This window comes from Struthio camelus, chromosome 1, assembly GCF_040807025.1.
Source record: "Struthio camelus isolate bStrCam1 chromosome 1, bStrCam1.hap1, whole genome shotgun sequence".
Classification (NCBI taxonomy): Eukaryota; Metazoa; Chordata; class Aves; order Struthioniformes; family Struthionidae; genus Struthio; species Struthio camelus.
In genome coordinates, this window is record NC_090942.1 from 185,443,305 (window position 1) to 185,464,294 (window position 20,990).

A 20,990-nucleotide genomic window follows, 5' to 3' on the forward strand; every position below is an offset into this window, starting at 1 on the left:
TTAACTAACTGAAAGTTTTGATTCTGAGTGCATATCTGTGTCTTTTTTGTGAGTCGATGTTTGTTTTACACAAATATTATTTTCAAAGTGCATATTAAAGTATGTATCATAGATCAGCAATTTGAACTGCCATAAGTATTCTTGAAGATATTTATTGCTTGAATTCTCCTTTACATTTCTCCCAACATGTCTTTGAGAGTCATTGTCCAAAACAGATTTCTTTCAAAAGGACTTTTCTATTAACAGATCTTAAACTATTTTAATCTTTCAGTCTTCTATATCATAAGAGTAGTAGAGTTATTCGGTGTCTTCTAATTCAGAAATACAGAAAGGCTTTCATACCATCGCTTAAATTTTGTTCTTTTTAAACACAAATTAGAAAAATTTCTTCTCTTCTGCACATATACTCTTCATGCCACAGTGGCGTTGGAAGTCAGGAAAAACAAATTCGTTTTTTACTGCTTCATCATACAGTGTAGAATCTTGTAAATCTCAGCATGAGCAGCAGCAGATTTTTACATTTAACTTCCTAATTAAGAGTTCCTTCTTCAAATTTAAGTCACAAATTAACTAATTTAAACTAAGTAAGCATGGGGTTGGAAATTGACACCACCTCAGCGCTGTCATGTCCTTGCAGGAAGGACGAGGTTTGGGGCGGGGGGGCTGTCTGAGTTGATCATATTTTAGCTTAAATCAGTTTGGAGAATATCGCTGTATATCTGTATTGCTTTGCACAGTGTCACACTTATGCCTCACTCGGTCCCCCTCCTACAAACTATAACTTTGCAAAAGCTGTTCCTGGTAAAGAACTTGAGATAGCAGTCAGTCATGTAGAGTTTTGTTCCTGTTATTACAGTTCTTAACACTTACAATTTCAGTTAGTGCTGTATAACCACTTAGAAATTCAGGTATGTTTAAATAAGTGCCAAATCCTTTCTGGTCCATTATATAACTGTTTGTATTGGTGATAGATGGAGTTTCTACTTTATATAGTCTGTATTTTTATGCATTATTTTCATAGAAGCCATTGTTAATTTGCCACTGATTTTTTGTTAATATATTATTGGCTAAATTGTGGTTGAATTTTATATATCAGCCAGAAAAACTAACTTGTTCTCTATTAGAGGCTGTGTTTTCAGTATAGGCAGTTGCCTTGTATGAGGCCATTGATTGTTGTATAGTAAGATTCTGAGGCACAAAAAAGTAACTACATATTTAATGATATAAATTATCATTATTTGCTAGTGTAGGTTTTCTGTTCCTTTTTTAATTATCTGCTATTGATTAGATGGATCTTTGTTCTGATTCAGTTGTGCTGAAGGACAAAAATCAATGATCATATGTTTTCAAATTTATACATTGCATTTGTTTCAGTGTATTATTTGAAAGATATTTTGCACATATATGTTACTGTATGAAAAAGACAGAGCCTTAGGATGTCTTTAACAGGTTAGCGTGCCAGTGTATTTATCTGCACCTGTTTCCCTACCTGTAAAATTGCATTCTGTCTTGAAAGACTTTCCCTGTGTTGAAATTTTGGAAAACTTTGCAGAGCCCAAAACCCACAGCTCATTTATTCATAAAAAGTGGTATTTATGCAGCAGTATATTTCTTTAAAGCACATTGATTTAATATGCACTAATATTTGCACACTACATTTCTAATTAAGTAGCTATTTTTGCTTAAGATTACCAAATGGTCAGTTCAGAAGTATCTATGAATAATCTCTGGTTACAGTCAACTATATCCAACCTAATGGACTAACTTGGTTTGATTTATCCTATTAATATGCTGATCAAGGCTAACAGATTGACCAAGAATGATGGTGATCTTTTCCTTTGCATTGTCTGAGAATGTTTTCATTTATAAAAACTCATTAAGATTAGATGACCATTTTGGCTTACCAAGACGGTCTTAGATCATCTATTTATCAACCTGGTAGACAGCTGCATTTGTCTAATGCAACCAGATAATGATCTGTCTTTTTCTAAGTTGAGGTAAACAGATATCTTCATTCCTAGAGCTCTAAATTATATATTTTAGAATATAATTTATAATGCTTTTATATTTTGGCCCTTCTCATTATTAACTGGTGTTATTTTAAATAACTTACCATAACATTCTTAGTTACTATATATTGTGCTAGTTTACTACTTTAGTCTTTTTTCTTCCTGTATGAATCTCTGTATGTTTGATTTTGGACTTTATATATGTGTAAACAAACTATTCAAATATGTGCCTTATAATGCCAAATTCTAATTATTTTAATAGAGGTTGACAGTATTGCAACACTTTTATTTTTGCTCTGCAACTTGTACAGCAATCTGGGAAAGCCAGGTATTACAAGGAGTCATGCCCACTAGGGAGATTGATATAAAGTCATCAAAAATCTTTCAACTTGATGATCATCTAGTCAAATAGGCTCATTCTAGAAAAAATACTGCGTGTGTTTTGGCAGAATTTGGGTCTATGGCTAAGAATTTTTCCTCCATCCCAAGAAACAGTACTTAAGAATAATCCTTTCTGGGTTGTATTTACTGGAGGCAGTTCAAACTTCTAGTAAATTTGGAGAACTCCTGGCTCTAGGGGTTACATCTAAGTGTTACAGGGTGATGATAGTACCAAAGGAGGCAAATCAGCCTACTCTTTCTCTGTCATTCAGTAGGAAACTTCTGCTTAACTTCTGCTTACATATATGCTTCTTCAGGGGAAAACTTCATGTTCATATATTTGTGAATTTATTGTATGTATTATATTTACTGAATTTAACTTGTGAAATTATTGTATGTATGGGATAAAGCGATTATCTGCAAGTGCACTTTTAAATTAAAATCAAATTTTTCTTTTAATGTTGTTAAAATACTATATACACATGTTTTTGCCACATGAATTTTTACATTGAAATCATTCTATGAAACTATACTAGGCATGTTGATTCTTCTTTTTTTTTTTTTTTTTGTTTGATCTTCAGTATCTCCTACCATCAAATTGTTGGTGACAGTCCTACTGCAAATTTCTCCCTGACTATTTAAAAGATGCCTTCTAGAATTCTTGCTTGACATGGCTATCCTTGTAGCAGCCAGCCCGTTTGTAGTCTACCTGATACTTCTTTTATTCTGTACTCCTTCAATCTCAGACCTTTTCTTTCAACTTACTTCTGACTCAAAGTAGTGAACACTTCACTTCCCATGATTTGTACTTACTTTTACATTTTCTTTACTTGCCTCTTCTTCCTGAATTTTTTAAAATACTGTTTCCATATTAAATTCATTTTAACATTTTTATTTGTCAGTTTTACTATGAAAGTTGTTGTGTACCAGCCGCATTGTGGTTTCTCTTTCTCTAGCATCCTGCAGAGTCCACTTACATCTGTTGCAATGTTTAGCAATTCATTTTTTTTTATCAATTGCATTATTTTATTGTTTTTCAAAATTCTCCATCAATGTTTTTTCCCTTGACTCTTTTAAAATGTGATAACAAGCTGTTTTATCATTTTACAAGAAATATTCTTGCTCCTTGTATTTCATCATGTTATTTTGCATAACATTGTTTTTCAAGTGTCATACATTAGGCAGTTAACATAGGTTGCAAGACTTTAAGAGCAGTATTATGTCTGTTTGTTGTCAAGCTAACATCTATCTTATATACTTTATAAATCTTAGTATAATTCCTGATTCCTGATTTGAAAAATCCAAAATATTTAAATTCTCTGTGAGAAATATGTGAAATACTCCACTGGAATAGGGGACTTTAAGATTTTATATGTAAATATCTATGACAGGCAAGCAGCAAGGGACATGTGACCTATGCAACAGTAGTTTACTTCAGAATATTAAATTTGTTTTTGTGTGCTAAAGTTTTCATTTTTGCTTTTGTAATACTAGAAGTAGACTTAATGCACCACTACAGTACATGAATTAAAGATACCTTAGCTTCTTTGAAGTATAACAAATTCTGTTTTTTAAGTACTCTTAGATCAGCAGGAAGAACTTTCATTGCAACTAATGAGCTTACTGATATGACAGTTTCTGAAGATTCATTTAATTAAAACTGTCTCTTCCCTTAAACATAGTGGCTTTCTCACTTTTCTATTAGTATTCCAGACAAGAAATATTTTGGTAATTTTGTACACTTTACTGTACTAATTCCTTATTTTATTGCTTTCTAAAGAATTATATTGTATTTATCCAGACTGCAGTTTGATTTGATTAACTCTAAATTACACCCACCTTAGCGGTAGCAGTATACAGAGTCTTCCTTTCACATTGTAAAAATAATTTGAAGCTGCAGATTTCCCTTCCTCAAAAAGCCGTTACTCTCTGTCATTTTTCAAGTAACTTATCCATTTTCTCATTTTTGAAACTTTACCCATTTTTTTCCTAGATAATTTCACTATTTTTAACTATATACCAAATTGTAAATTTTTAATCATGTAGGGGAAAAATCCATATGGTAATAAATTGCAAGTATTGCTATTACTAATTTAATTTACTAGGTAAGAATTGTAAGCATTTATTTATATTTTACTCCCTATTCATTGAAAGAAGGAAAAGAAAAATCGTAGTAAGAGCTGCTAAACACATAAGCAGTGAATTGGAATAGAGAAGTGAAATAATGGGTCTTTTTTTTTTTTGGGGGGGGGGGGGGGGGGGGCAGGCGGGCGGGCAGTACTTAAAGATACTTTCCCCTATTGAATTCTCTTTATTAATTCATATGCTTACGAGCTAATATTTTTGAAGTGTTATTGTTATCACACAGACGTTTTTGATATTAGGATTCTAAAAGTATTTTCATGTCACTTCTGAAGTAATCTTTACTGTGATGTTGGCAGTATCGCTTTATATTAAACACTGCTTTTTTGGAGCATCTGCTACTTCTTTTTGCCTGATCCCTTTCTCTGATGAAAAGAGACCAAGTCTGAGGATGAGGTTTAGTCCATATTTATTAAAACACAACAGTAGATCCATTGCCAAACATGTAAAAGCACTAGGACAGCATGAAATAGCAATATTACATATTGCCAATAGCATATACATTAAGTCAAGAGGAATGTGTCCCCTCTCCCCTCCCAACTGAATTTTTAAAAGTCTATGACAAATTCCTTGGTAGTATTAAATGACATACTTTCTATTATGCATTGCTTAGGGTATGTTTTGTTTGTTTGCTTTTTTTAAGTAGCAAGTTCACAGGGCATGTTTTCAGGTATTTCTCTTCCATTCTCTCGACAGCAGAAAATTTCTGGAAACTTGTTAGCCTTCTTCTGCTATAACTAAGGCTCACTGTTTGCTTGCTTTTTTTCTACAGATAGTAAAATCTTCTTGTTTCATTCCACTCTAGTCACTTATGAAAAGCTTTTCTCTTTTTTGTTTGTTTGTTTAAAGGGTAGGTTTGGAGTTTTCAGTACATGTTCAGGCCCTATTAAACAATGGAATTCAGTTCTATTAAAAACAAACAAAATAAACTTTTAGATATTCTGTACTAGTATTCTAATTTATTGTTACTATTACTCTAGGAAACTGTATTTTACTCAATCAGGGCCAAAATAATTCTGCTATCTTGTAGGTTAGCCAAGCATGTAAGTTCTGATATCAGACTTGTATTGTGGAATAGTGGCAGAGTCAGAGATTTACTTAGGAAAATGTTTGTAACTAACATGGTAACCATACTATCACAAGTAGTTGAAATTGGAAGGGACCACTGGAGATTGTCTAGTCCAACCCCTCTGCCGAAAGCAGGATTAACCAGAGCAGCTTGCTCAGGACTGTGTCCAGTTGAGTTTTGAGTATCTGCACAGGTGGAGACTCCACAAGCTCTCTGGGAAACCTATTCCAGTGTTGTACCACTCTCACCATAAAAAAGGTCCTCCTTGTGTTTAAATTGAATTTCTTGTATTTCAATTTGTGCCCGTTGCCTCTTGTCTATTCACTGGGCACCACTAAGAAGAGTGTGTCTCTGTTGTCTTTACTCCCCTTCCCACCCGTCCTCCAAATTAGGTGTTTATCTCTCTGAGCCTTCTCTTCTCCAGGCCGAACAGTTCCAGCTTTCTTGGCCTCTCCTTTATGACAGATGCTCCAGTCCCTTCATAATCTTTGTGGCCCTTTGCTGGCCTTGCTCCAGTATGTCTGTGTCTGTCTTGTACTGGGGAGTCCACACCTGAGCCCAGCACTCCAGATGTGGGTTCACCAGAGCTCAATAGAGGGAAGGATCACTCGCTCAGCCTGCTGGCAACATTCTTCCTAATGCAGCCCAGGATGCTGTTGGCCTCCTTTGCTGCAAGGCCACATTGCTGGCCCATGTTCAGCTTGTTGTCCACCAGGACCACCGATATCTTAATAATCTCTTTTTTGAGGATTCTTTTTTTTTTTTTTAATGCAAGATTTATTTGCCAGTTTATACTTTAGTAGAAGTTTACAGTTATGTGTGGAGTGATCCTCTGTCTTCACTGATAGGTTTCAAGAGTAAGGGCCTTGAAAAACTACTTTTTTCTAAGAGCTGAAAACCAGAAGGCTTGCTACCAACTACAGGTCTATGTTTTTCATTGCATATCTGTCATCTAAATTTTCTTTTTGGTGGCTCTTCAGGAAGAAAGTAATAAGATTTCTTTTTCTTCAGAATATTGAAAAAGAAACAGTATCCTTGTTCATTCTCAGATGTTACTTCTAATTTAATTCGACCCTTAGATAGTTTCACGTACAGCAGGTAATTAATCTATGCTTTATTAGGTTTTTTTTAATGTAGGTTTGTGAAATATATTAAAAAATAGCTGTGCAGATAGTTTCCATGAATGACAGAGAACAATACGAAAAACATGTTGCCACTTTTTAGTATGCAAACTCAAAATCTTAACCTTACAAAATCATAAGTACTTAACTCAAAATCTAGTGCTAACAGTTCCAAAACATCAGGAATCAACCTGTGCCGAAGCTCAGGGTTTATCATCTGAATGAAATTACTCTTATTACTGCACCTATGAGCATTTCCTAGTTCCCTGGTTTGTGATCCTGTTGGCTGCATATCAAGGCAGCACCCACGGGGGATATCAACCTCATCTCATGCCCTAGTTTCTATGCCAAAGAAGCCCATGTAAGTTTTACAAGAGCTATTGAGTACTCCTGTAGTTTAGTCTAGAAGCATCTAAACAAACTAGGCATTTCTCAAGGGTGCAGATCAAGTAAAACAAAAAACATATTTAAAAAGAAATTTGGACTTAGATTTCAGTGATTTCATCACAGGCACACAGTAAAGAATGTGCTATGGAAAACTGCTATCAAAGTTGGTGGAGATGAGAATTAGTGACATAACTGCATAAACAAGAATGCAGTATGTACTTTTGAAAAGGAACTTAATAGTTTGGCAAACAGTCATAACCATTGTGATTTCTAAAAGCTTACCATTATTTCCTGATTCTTTTTGCAGATGTGGGAAGGTAGAAAGGTCCTAGTAGAGTGAAGAGATAAGATAAAATTAATAGCTATTGTTAATGTAGGTGAGGCGTAGCACATCACAGAGAATCAGAAAGATCGCAAGTGTGGATGTGGGGGTAAGAAAGAAGAGAAAAACATTTTGCTTAAATATATTGCCACAAGTACAATTTAGCATAGAAATTAGATCTATATGCTTAACAATTAAAAGAGTAAAGTTTCAGAATAGCCTTCTAGAGAGCTAATTTCCTTGGGTTAAAAAAAAAAAGGTATATGTTTTTAAAATGGAATTTGATAGTTTAGAACAACAATTATATGAATGTGATGTTCAAAATAGCATATACTTAGTTTTTTGACCCAGGAGATAAATTACAGAAGGAATCAAAGATTTGATTTGATGTGGCTTTCAAACAAGACTCCTACGAATTTTAAAGCAATGGTATTTCTAATGGCCTTAGACTAAGTACTAAAGTGTAGTAGAGTTATGATAGACAAAGAATTCCATATAGAAACAGAGTTTTACAATGCCGTTGTTTAAAAAATTCTATCCCTTTTCTCCCCTTTCCTTTTCTCCCCTTTCCTTTTCTCCCCTTTCCTTTTCTCCCCTTTCCTTTTCTCCCCTTTCCTTTTCTCCCCTTTCCTTTTCTCCCCTTTCCTTTTCTCCCCTTTCCTTTTCTCCCCTTTCCTTTTCTCCCCTTTCCTTTTCTCCCCTTTCCTTTTCTCCCCTTTCCTTTTCTCCCCTTTCCTTTTCTCCCCTTTCCTTTTCTCCCCTTTCCTTTTCTCCCCTTTCCTTTTCTCCCCTTTCCTTTTCTCCCCTTTCCTTTTCTCCCCTTTCCTTTTCTCCCCTTTCCTTTTCTCCCCTTTCCTTTTCTCCCCTTTCCTTTTCTCCCCTTTCCTTTTCTCCCCTTTCCTTTTCTCCCCTTTCCTTTTCTCCCCTTTCCTTTTCTCCCCTTTCCTTTTCTCCCCTTTCCTTTTCTCCCCTTTCCTTTTCTCCCCTTTCCTTTTCTCCCCTTTCCTTTTCTCCCCTTTCCTTTTCTCCCCTTTCCTTTTCTCCCCTTTCCTTTTCTCCCCTTTCCTTTTCTCCCCTTAGGTGGTTAAAATTATTGAGACTGATAAAACATGGGATATTTTTAGCAAATAATTTTACAATACCATAGCTCGCTAGACAATAGATGAATGAATTTATGAAGTAAATATTTTTCTGTGAAGGTAGTACTTAAATGGAAAGACTATGTCAAGCTCTAAATTATGTTAGAGAAATTTTTATAAATGACTGGAAAAGCATGTTAATTCTTTTTGAAATTATTTGAAGAGCATTTGTTTCTTTTTTAATCTTGAAAAACTTAGGCAAAAAATATATTTTTCCCATAAATTTACTGTTCAAGACAAAAAAGTGCTAATATAGCATTGAATATTTGCAATGGGAAATTTATGGTGGTGAGGTTTGAAGGCAGATTTAAATATTTTCACAATTTTATGTTTGCTGATATTTTACATTCCTATTCATACTCTGAAAGAATCAACAGCTCCTATACTACTGGAATGCACGTTTTACATCAGTATACAAACTTGCCAAATTCTCCTCTGAACTATTTTAATTGAACCCGATCAAAAATAGTTAAGTAAATACACATTCTTGTGAATATTTTTTCCAAGTGCATTTCTCCATAGAAAGCTTTTGCTTCTAAAAGCTTTGGGAATATACGGAATATTGTTTTTTTTATATTTTTTTAAATAATCTTTTTTGTTGTTACACTTTTGACTTTAAGTTTTGCATGGTACTGTTATCTGGCTAGTGATTTTAAAATATGATTAAGAACTGAACTATTTATTTGTAAGTGAAATATCCTGTTTCCCTGAGGGTGTAGAAAAAAATATGAACCTCTTCCAACCATAGATGAAAGAATCAAATATTAAGGAAGAGTGTGAGTATTAGCATGTTTTAACCAAAAGAGTTCTTCATGTTCCAGGATGGTAGTGAAATATTTCAGTAGTCTGAAAATAGCTTTCTTGGTCTATCATCTTCCAGTTATCCAACAGTTAAGCAGCATGGACAATCACTGATGCAGTCCTTGAGCCTTCAATTATATAACAATGTAGACAGCTTCAAATATCAGGATTCAAATAAAGCTGTGCAATACTTTTAACCTATAGCTCTATAGCATTTTAAGCATTAATTAGATTAAGGCAAATAGAATGTTATTGATGCACCACAGAAAAAGGCTAGATATCTACTAAAAGAGAAAGATAAACATCAAAAGTGTTATGCAGAAATTGCTTTCAAGAGGAACATTAAAATCGCAGAAAAGGCAATGAGATTTTAAAAATACTGAATGAATTGTGAATATGTATAGACTCTTGAAGATGTAACACTTCCCTACCCATTAAAATTAAATTTTCTCAAGTGTATATGCATTCATATGTACACACACACACACACACACACACACACACACTCATATATATAGATAAACAGCTACATATATATTTTTACATATATTTCACAGGGAGTTAAGAGATTGTTGTAATGGGAGTGTTTAGAAGACTGATAAATTTGTCCAGCTTTAAACTGTAAAATAAAACTTTACTAGATGGATATTCATTAACAGCGCATTTCATGCTAATGGTTAGTTCTTAATCATTATTAATCACTATCACTGCATATTCAAAGCGGTTAGTTTTTAGCAATCATATCCTCGACTGGCTATGAGTATACAATACCACAAGCGATGCCCTGAAGTTAGCACAGTCCTTTATGGTCTTAGTCCCCAGGTCGAGGTGAGCCTTAAAAGCCTTCTTTGATGGAGTCTGGAACTGATGTGGACATCTCTCTCTCTCCCCTTCTGTCTCCTTTCAATCTGAAATCTTTTATAAGATCTTTCCGTCTCTAGAAAGTTTGTAGCATTGGGCCTCCACCATTGCACTGTATCACTACATATTGTGCAATGTTGAGGGGTACTATTTTCCCATACTGGGGCAGCTACCTTATCTTGTTGCTTAGCCATTTTTCCCCCTTGTTTAACTGTTACTTCTTTCCTTAAACCAAAACCACTTATAATTGACCATCAACAATTTCTTTATCATTCTGGGGCTTGTTTTCAACCTTTGACCATATTTCCAAGGCGCGAGCTGTTCCTCAATGCTTAAACTGTACATCATAAGAAAAGACCTGTGTTTCCAAGCTCCGATACACATAGGAAGGTCTCAAAACATGTTAATAATAAGGCCAAGTTAGTATAGGGCACAGTTAGTATGCAGTCTGACACCTATCCCTAGCAATGGCAGTAGTATTTTTACTGGTGAACTGGATATAAAAATGTGTATGTATCCATTACCAATTACATTATATTGTTGTGCTCGTGTTTAAGCTCAAAATAAAATTAATTAAATCCTGCTTAGAGTGCCTCTGCTTTAATGTGTGCAGCTGCTCTCTGGCTGCAGAAGGGAAAGCCCTCTTAGAGCTCAAGAGGCAATGGCATTGTCAGAGCTTTTGGAAGAAGTCAGGCCTTAAAGTATGCTGCCTACTACAAAAAAAAAAGAAAAGCAAGAAGGATAGGAAGTGGCTGTAGAAGATGAGAGAAAGTCATCTTGGGGGAAAAAAAGCATAAATATTGTATTTTCAATCCTTTTCTGTAATACTGAGTGAATATATCCAGCTCAATCTTATTCCACTGTTCCTGGATATCTGAGGCCTGTGCTGGTGTTTACACAAACCTAATTTGTTGTCTCTGAAATGTTTCCATGTTAGTGCTTGAGACTATGTGACATTTTTCTTTTCTCTGAGAGCAGTCAGCAGAAGAGTTGTGAGGCTATATTTTGTCATTCAACCAATAAGTTTTACTTTGAAATGCTATGTCAATAATATGTTGACATTTTTAAAGACTTATTCAGTAGACTCATGTCCATGAGTCCAGTATTCATGAAGTCCATTGGCAAAAGCAGTAGAACATTTTCAGAATCTTTTTTCATTTTCTTCCCTACAGTGTAGTTTTCTACATCAGCAGAGGATATAGGTCAGCTTGTTGCTGTCACACTGTCCCCTTGAATGAATGTAGGTGCCAGAATATCACAAAGAAAGCAAAATATCTCTATGGGAGAGGAGGATTCTCTTGGCACCGCGATAGTGACCATCAAAGAAAACTGTCATTGAGCTTAGGCAGCATGTAGATAAAGTGATGATTTTTAAAATATCAGCTGAAGTATCTATTGCAAAAAGTAGTAGAAGGTTTACAGCAATATAAGTGAGAAAGAACACAAGTAGGATTATTTTTCTTTGGAGAATTATTTCTGAAGCTAAAGACAAAGCAGATATAATCCAAAAGATGGAAGAAATATTACCTTAATTTTAAACAAGAATGGTAATCTTGATTGAGAGAGGAAGGTGGTCAAAATATCCCCTTAGAAATTTGTGGAAACAAAAATCAGAGTTCCATATTGTCATATTGTAGATACTGAGATAACTGAGATACTAAACTAAAAACTCAGTAAGTAGGATTCTTAAAGGAAAATGAATCTAATGGATGTCCTTTGCTAAAATCAAAGGAATGCTCAGTTTATAGTCAGGATCGAGTTAAGATCATGACAGAGAAAAAAGAATCTTCAGAACAAGATAGAGATGTAAAGATCCTTGAACAAATATTTAATTGTTCTAGGTCAAAAGAACTAAAGTAAAAGAAATAAAAAATTGTCTTGCCAGAAGCAAAAATTCAAAAATCTCAGTGCCTAGATCTGGTTAACAGTTATACAACCTGTTAATTGGGTAGGCACTGAAATTTTTTATCTGGCAAAAAGAAAGAAGTTCTTTTTCAGTTACTGCAATTGATGCAGATTTATAAACAACAGCAACAGCAAACATGCACAAAAAAAGCCCTGTCTCCTTGCTAATCTGATCATTCTAAGTACCTTATCTTTATTTTACGCTATGACCTCTTTTTAGGTCTAGGTGAGACAAACTATTAAACAGAAAGTATATATTATGTTTCTTAGCAGCTTTCTAAATGAATCAGTATCTTAAGATTGTGTATGCCTACCTCCAAAGACTTCTTAAGCCAGTAGAATTATGGATTTATATTTAACTATCTAGTTTTGTTTCTATTTCTGAAATATATGAAGACTCAAACACATCTGTAGTCAGCTTTGTCAGCTTCTAATTTTAGCTCTGCTTCTCAAACAAGGCAGTTTAAGTACTCAAGCTAACTAACCTACCTGGTGGTGATCAGAGTTTTTCAATCATTCTTTGATTGGAACATGGTGTCTTTTAGTAAACAGGTCTTTTTTTTTTTTTTTTAATTATGATATGTACTCATATGTAATATTACTTACTCTTTTTAGAAAGGTTGATTATTGCTCCCTTTTGTCTAGAAATTGGTTCTATGGGCTGCACTAGCATTTTCTCAGGTTACCACTAATCGTTTTATAGTTGTAGTAACCTTCCTACTATGAATGGAATTGTAGTTGCTATATGACATTTTAATTCAATCATGTGGGGACTCTGTCAGTCTTTTATGAGAGAAATATGCATTCAGTGAGTGTATCTTGTATTTTCTGTCACATAACTCTACTCAGGGGATGAAATCATGGATCCATTACTGATTGTGTTGATATCATAGATCCGTAAGCTTTCTGCACGGATTTTGTAGAGGAAGTTATAAGTAATATTACCTTATTATGAATGTAAGAAATAATAACAAAAAGTCAAGTGTGACAGACTAAAATTCAAAGCATGTTCTTACCAATATATATATATATATTGGTCATATGAAATATGGATCATATGACATAGGGACCAACTAATAATTCATAATTAAATATGAAATATATTTAAATGCTATATTTACTTCATAAACGATCAGGAAATAATAATTATATCTATAATAATTATATATTAACTGATTTAATTAATGTAAATCCAATATAGAATACATTCTAGCAGGAGTTTCCCTCAGGTTATCCTTGCTGTCCTAATATTTTAATTAACTATTTAAAGTTAAATGTTCAGCTTCCATGCATTGTTTCATATGGTTGAAAGTTAAATTTATCTTCTTCTGATAAAGCAATCTTGCAATTTTTTCTACCTCCTTCTATAAATCCCTGATATTTCCTCAATACTCCTTTCTGTTTTCTAAGCTCTTGTTTCCCTTGTCCCCTGTCCTCATTTCCCCCCAAACTTGACAAGCACTTTGGCGCTAACAAATTTTGTTGTGCATTTTATCTGGCATTGTGCTTTCAAACTACGGACCAGGGTCTTAAGTTTCTGGCTTAGACATTTTATACCCTCTTTTTCTCTGTGTTTTGAGGTTCTTGTTTTCTTCATGATCCGTGGAAAGGCTCGAGTTTTCTGTTTTAACAAAATAAGATTGAGGAAAGCTTTGTGAATGTTGGAATAACTTCAAATCTTTGCCTATGGTAGTTAACCAGGTAGACTGGCATATATAAGTCCCTGGTTACTTTAAAAAGAAAAAAAAAAAAAGAAAAAAAAAGAAAAAAAAAGCTGTTGGTTGCAGTGCAAAACCTTAGATTAAAAAAAAAAAAAGAAAAGTGCTTGAAAAAAAAATGCAGTCATTCATATACTGCATGCATCTAATAAGAATAAGGTAACCATATAAGTGAGGCTGAGCATTGTAGAGTGACCCATTTGTCTTGTTACTGTAATTCATTTAATGAGATTTTTATTTCAGAATTAGAAAGGGTATGCTATTTGGGTGATGTTATAACTTATGTACTTTACAAACAATTTTTTTTGTTTAAGGTGCTAGCAGAATAAATGTACTATATTTTAGTCTCAGCAGAAAACCTGGAGAAGAGCCTGAAGCATATGGAAAGGCAACTCCAACAGCTTGAGAAAGATTTACAGACTTTTCCAGTTCCTGAAGATAAGCACGATAAGTTCGTGGCAAAAATGTCTATATCCTTTGGGGTATTTGTAAAAGAATGAGAAAGTAATTTAAGTACATTGACTGAGACTTTTAATTTATTTGCATAACTTTTACCTAGTCTACAGCATTTATTTTTGAAAAGTATAATTTTCTTATTTGAGAAATGTATTTCATGCTTTTGAAAACATATCTAATCTTATTTTTGCCAAAATTCCTTTTCTCATTATTTATTCCAAACTCTGCATAAAGTTAACCACCTGTAACTCTCGAAAGAAAGCATTGTGGCATGCAGATATTTAATTAAAGCAAAGAAAAGCATTCTCTAGTTTAAACCTCCCTGCCAGATGTTGGTCCTATACACTTGGCACTGAGGATATCATGAAAGCACAATATCAGCAGTTAGAGGGAGACAGGTTGAAATTTGCTTAGCTGCAATAGCTGGGTTTTTATGATTGTAGGAAGACTACCTTGCCATGTACAAAGGCAGGAGGAGTCAGTTATTCAGTCCTCTTGATTAATCTAATACTATTAAGTAAAATACAGCACGGGACCTGTAACAGACTCTGAGGGATATACTGGCTTTTATCATTGGTGCTTTAGGGTCAATTCCCTATTCAGTAGACTAGCTGCAACCAAGCTGCAGCTCACTTGGCTTGAGACCTCTAAACTCCCTGTGGTGTCCCTATAACCTGTCAATGTTGTCACTGATTTTTGTAAGTTTGGATGTTTTGTTGGTGAGGATATTCTGTGCTTTTTTTTTTTTTTTTTTTTTTCCCGTGGGTGGGGTAGGGTTTTATTTATTTGTTTTTTCCCCAGCTTAAAGAGTTTTCAAGGTATATGTTGCAGCCCGCCAGAATGATGTCTCTATTTTATGATACATAAGTTATGTCCCTGAATAAGCAAATAGAACAGAGGAGAATTTGGAGAACAGGTTCTGAAGGTAAGAGTTAAACTACTGCTAGAAAGTTGGAGGAAAACATATCCATGATAGTGCTCTCAGAAATCCTACCAGGACTGAACAAAGAGGCAAAGTCTGTTCTTGGGTAAGAAAATGATGTGTGGAGCAGGAAGTTAGGAATGGGAGGCATTTATCAAGAAACCAAAATCTATGAAAAAAGGGCAGACCCTTCTTAATCTGAAATAATCATAATGCTAGCATTTAGCATACCCTATACCCTTTATATTTTTAAGCTGAGGACTGGACTTTGAAGTAACACATAATTTAGCATACATGTTTCTTAGGAGATGTGATCCATTATAATTCCTTACCTTTGGGGGGGGGGGGGCAGGGAAGAAAGAACTTCACAAAATTCAGTTGGGAATGAGTAAAGAATAGATTAAAGAAATAAGTTTCACTGAGAAAGAGAGCACAAAAAAGTAAGTTGAGGAATAAGTACATTCTTCTGTGTAAATATCAGACATCTAAAATCCAAAAGTGATTAATTAGGATGCGTCATTTGAATTTTATGTTATTGACATAATGGGCGTTTCTGAAACTTAATAGCAGGAAGTTAGTGGGATATTGTGATATAGGATTATAAAATGTATTTGAGACAGAACAGGTCACAGTGGTGGAGCAATAATGAAGTAAGTTAAAATATGATAAAAGTCAGGTAGGGTTAATGGGTAGACCTTGTCAATAAATACTATGAATTTTCTATGGGTTGAAATTCTATCCCCATATATTATGGCAATTTATTGATCACTTAACAAGGATAATGATTGTCACAAGTTATGCAGAGGAAGTTAAATGCATCTTTCTTTAAAAGCATCTCAGAAGCAGGGATCCTGCTAGAGGAGATGTAGGCCTGTTAGACAGTCAAAGTTTACAAAGAAAATAAAACCATATTGGAAAAGCTTATGAGTTCTTTACATCAGTTTTCACTAGAGAGAACTTTGGTAGACCCCTCTGTGGAATTTTCCTGACTGGAGGAAAAATCTGAAACTGTTGGACTACGTAAACTTGAGTGAGCTACTAAGCTGGCTCTAGACACCATGGAATGGAAGCTGGCAAGAGGTACATCAGTTTTTTAAAAGTGCTGTAAGAAAGAAATGACAATTGCAGAGCAGTAAGTCTGACTTCTGTACCAAGAAAATTAAAGGAGACTAAATAAAAGTAGAACTAATATGTATATATGGGAGATATGATACTGGAGGAGAGCCTGTGGAGGTTTTGTAAAGGGAAACCATGCTTCACAAATATCTTTTGGCAGAGCATAACTGAATTTCCAGGTTGCTTGCAACAAGATGCATTAACAGAGACTTCCAAAGAAACATATTTCTTAGGTGAAAAGTAGAATGATTATTTTGTCTAGATTAATGCCTAGCAAAAATTTTTTTTCTTAAGTTATGTCATAAGGCAGATACTGAATGATTAGGTGACAAAAGGGCAGGCAAATGTCTGTGATTATGGAGTAATGCATAAAAATACTTGTACATTTTTTAGGCCATTGAGGAGAAGAGTTGGGAACGTATTAATTGTTACCTTATAACCAGGGTTCACCTCCATGTAAATATGGAGCAGCAGGTTAAAACATACCAATGGAAATACTTTATTACACAACAAATGCTTAAACTAAAATGCATTTACTTTTACTGGATGTTGTAGAGGTTAAAAATTATAAATGAATTTCATAAAGGACTTAGTTAACTAAAGGTAGTACTTCAGGAGCAATTAAACATGGTAGTCTAGGGGCAGCTTTAGCTTAGAAAATCACTAACCTGCAGACTGCTAAAAGCTAAATACTACATCAGTTAAGCTACTGTGCAATTCTTATCCTGTTTACTTCGTGTTTTCTCTAATCATTGGGTATTGACTACTGTCAGAAGCAGATGAGATGAATATTTGGTCTTATTCAAAATAAATCAATACAGATAAAAACAATGGCACCAAGTATTTTATTATATTAGACTATTCAAACACAACATTTTGAACAGTAAATATTATGAACAGAAATAATTAGCCCTCACCTATTACCTCTCCCAGTAGATAGGCAGTAATTTGCAGAACAGTGAAATTGCATATGGTTTGTAGCTATGTCTGTGAACACACTAATTAAAGAAGCTCTCCTTTAGAAAAACAGGAGCTTCAATAAATTACGAAGCAAAAAAGGTTTGATGTAAAGGTTAGATAATCCTGCACAGCATGATGAAGCCTGGACCTGTCTTTACTTTTATTCCTGTGACAAGGAAAGCTGAATGATGCTGATGTCTTGAAAGGCATGCAGCTCATAAAAAGAAACCAGCAGGAAATCTGAAAAAGGAAGGATGGTGCTTTGCTGGAAATAATTTTTCATCCTGAGTACAATTAGGCTCCATGGACAAGCAGGCTATTACATCCTGTCGCTAAATAATACAACCCAGAGGCCCCTAATGAACTGATTAGCATTCTTGTTTCTTTAGGAAGTCAGATATATGCACAGTTGGTGCACTCTTTTATTGACAAAGTCGGTAATTATGAATATTTCTCCTATATATTAGATTGTGCTAGTTTGTCAGTCATCTTATGTATACCGGCTGAAAAGAAATTACAGTGATTTCGCAATTCTTTAGCTTGCTTTAATTAGGAAAGTCAAAGAATATTGAATTGATATTGATTGAGAGTATTAAATGCATTCAGTGAAATGTTCAGCAAAAAGCATATTGAACAAAATACACTTTTAAGTTCAAAATAAAAATATAGTGCGTTTATGAAGCATATTGAAATTGCATATTAACAGCTTCATTAAGTAATTAAGTGAACATCCTTTGTACCAACCTAGCTCACATCTCATAATTTTCTAAGTAGCAAGAGAACCAGTCTCTTGAACAAGTTTGAGCCCACTACTGAATGTAATGTTGATGATGATTTTCACAGAAGCTTATGGAACTAATACCTGAGAGACAAGGAGCTGGTCACTGCCTCTCAGCTAAGACTGCGTCCTTTCTTTTTGATCAGCTCTCTATTCTACTTGTAGTTTAAGCGAACTTGTGGAATTTGCTAAAAAATAAGAAGGAAGGAACAGAGTTTATCCTAGTCAGAGCTAGACTCAAATGAGGTAGAAGAAACCCATTTCAACAGCAAAAGTGAGACTAAACACTGCCTCTAAACTGTTGATTACCTGATCAGCCACATAGCATGAGCTTCCTTCTGTGCAACATAAACCAACTCAAGTGTGTATTCGTCCTAAGGTATGGAAGATTATAGGACCTGAGCTGGTTAAGTGAAAAGCGATTTTGTGTTGGTCTTTGGGAGAAGGTCAGGATGTTGGCTGAGTGGACAAGTCATGAGACAGGGCTTTGGCAAACAGTGTAAATTTCAATTGGAGTGTATGATTACTTTTTCTAGGTGTTTATTTCCTAGTTTGGTCTTCAGACAAATAATACAGCATAGTTTTGGTCATAATATATGAGATAAACATACTGGATGCAGCAGCTATAGGTGATACAAATACATGCCAATTTGTTTTTAGTATTATAATGTTGAGATAAGTAGAAGAGAGTGAGTCAAGGAAAGTATATTTTTTGACTAATACTCTTCAGAAGGTTCTAATTTAAGCATCTAAATATCTGTATGTTTTTCTTGAACTATTATATGTAGATAAGGAATTATTGCTGAACCTTGCTACATATGCTATATATGATGAAGTCTCTATGACGTATTTTTTTTCAGTAAATTAACGGTTGCTCTCCCAAAAACTTGATACAGGAAGTCCTCACTTGAGCCCTGCGAAAATCCCACCCTTTAGCCTCAGTAGAAAATCGTTTACTGAAATTCTGAGCTAAAGTGACGTCAAAGTGTTTCTGCACAGATCTTTGGAAAGTTTGCTATGTTTTTAGCGAGTCTGTTGCTGGCTAGTGTAGTGGCAGTCTCTCAGATAATTCCGTCTTGAAGATTCTGTGCAAATATGTGCAGCACCTATGCACCTGTTAATTTTTTGTTCTTATGCAGAATCACATTGCCTTTTTGGATTGTCTGCTCTTAGCACATTGATTCGTTTGTGAATAATTCAAATGCAGTGTATATGGGTACTTTTGAGGGAATATTTTCAGTACAGATTAACATCATTCTATATCTGTTGTAGACTAATAGCTGTTTTTATTTGTCGTTACACCCTGCACTATATTAGTGTTTTATTTAGCACAATACATTAGAATCAGTATAAACTTCAAGTGGTTCACTACAAAAAGGTCTGTCATAAATATGCAAGGTCAAACATAGGAGTATGAAATTTTGCCACAGGTAATACTCATCTCATTCCTTCATTGCTTTCATATTCCATTAACGAGCAGAATGATGATCTGTAGTCCCATAAGTCCAAAAAGGCAGTCCATGAAATGAAGCCACTGCGGGAAAAGTTAACAAATAACTAACTACTTGATTTCCTTTTCCTCCCACCTGTGTTGCAGCTTCTGTCTTCGTTCATCCAAAGCCAATAGGCTGTGTGTCTGGTAATGCATATATATCAACCTGTTCATAATAATTACCTTTAGGACCTTGGTTGCATTCCCTGTTGTCTCCAGTGTAGCTATTGCTGGCTAACAAAAGCCATGCTTACAGAAAAAAGAAACAGAACTTATTAAAATTGCCTAAACTGAAGCACAGTCTTAGTAGAATACCAAGTGCGTAGGGTATCCCATAAGGCACCAGAAGAAAAAAAAAATCTCAGAATTCATAGTGTCTAGCATTGAAATATTGCTTAGTGGCATTCTGGAAAGACTTGCTATATTTTGTGTATGAAAGTGTGCATGACGTATTCAAGGGGAGTCAATTTAAGCAGTAAAAACTAAGCAGTTTATAGGGACTTCTTTAGTATAGCTGTAACTACAGTTACGTCCTGTAGGATATCATGCAAATCCGCTCCCCTGCACAGAGGGTTGGGGTTTTTTAGTATATATTCTGGCAAATCTTTCACTTATGATGCTTACTGATCATTTTAACATTTTTTTTTCCTGGGATTCTCCCCCTTAGAAAACTGAAGAAAGTTCCTGGAATGATTGATGTGTGGTATTAATACATACTGACAACAAATAAATAAAAAAAAAAAAAAGTTGATTTTCCTTTGCCCATCTTCTGCTATATGCAAACTCAAGCTTGGGAAGAAACTCAGGTTCTCCCTGACTTCTCTTAATGATCTAAGAACCACAAATAAGTACCCTCAAAGGAAGGTTCTAAAATAAACAAGATGTAAAAATATTTCTTTCTAGACTGACTTAAATTAATTTTACTGCTTTCCCTTATTATATATTTTTTAAAAAACTGCTAACTAATGTGTTTTGATAGTCCTAACTTGTATTTGTGAGTCCTAACTTATATTTGTGTCATATCTTGTTTTTCATCGTCTGATTTTGGGGTTTTTTTCCTAAAGATTTGGGCAGCTATTACGTATTAGTCTCATCCGCTTTCCTCCCTGTCCCACCAATAACTTCTTAATATCCATAATAATTTTAAGTAAACTCAGTGGAAGCAGAGAGCTTGGAAAGATAATTAGCTTCCTATAAGCTTGTTAACTCGAGAGCTGAGCAGAAGAGAGAGATGCAAATCAATGTGGAAGAAAAAGTGCAACTACAACATCAATTCTCTTGGAGCTGTTGAGAGCAAGGCAGCACAGGCAGGTTGAAGGTGCTCACGAGCTGCGTCTTATCTAGTCAATAGAAAAAGGGAAAAAAGCCCTTGTTGCCTTTTGGCGGGAGGGAGGAACCTTACCAGGGTAGA

General features: G+C 34.6%; 1 protein-coding gene across 2 annotated transcripts in view; it reads left to right on the forward strand.

The window, feature by feature from the left end:
• DIAPH3 (diaphanous related formin 3) overlaps positions 1–20,990 on the forward strand; it is a 252,444-nt gene that overhangs the window by 140,529 nt on the left and 90,925 nt on the right. For both annotated transcript variants that reach the window (XM_068929688.1, XM_068929689.1), the window contains one exon: positions 14,201–14,325. In XM_068929688.1, coding sequence (XP_068785789.1) covers positions 14,201–14,325 — 125 coding nt within the window. The remainder of the gene's footprint in view (positions 1–14,200; positions 14,326–20,990) is intronic.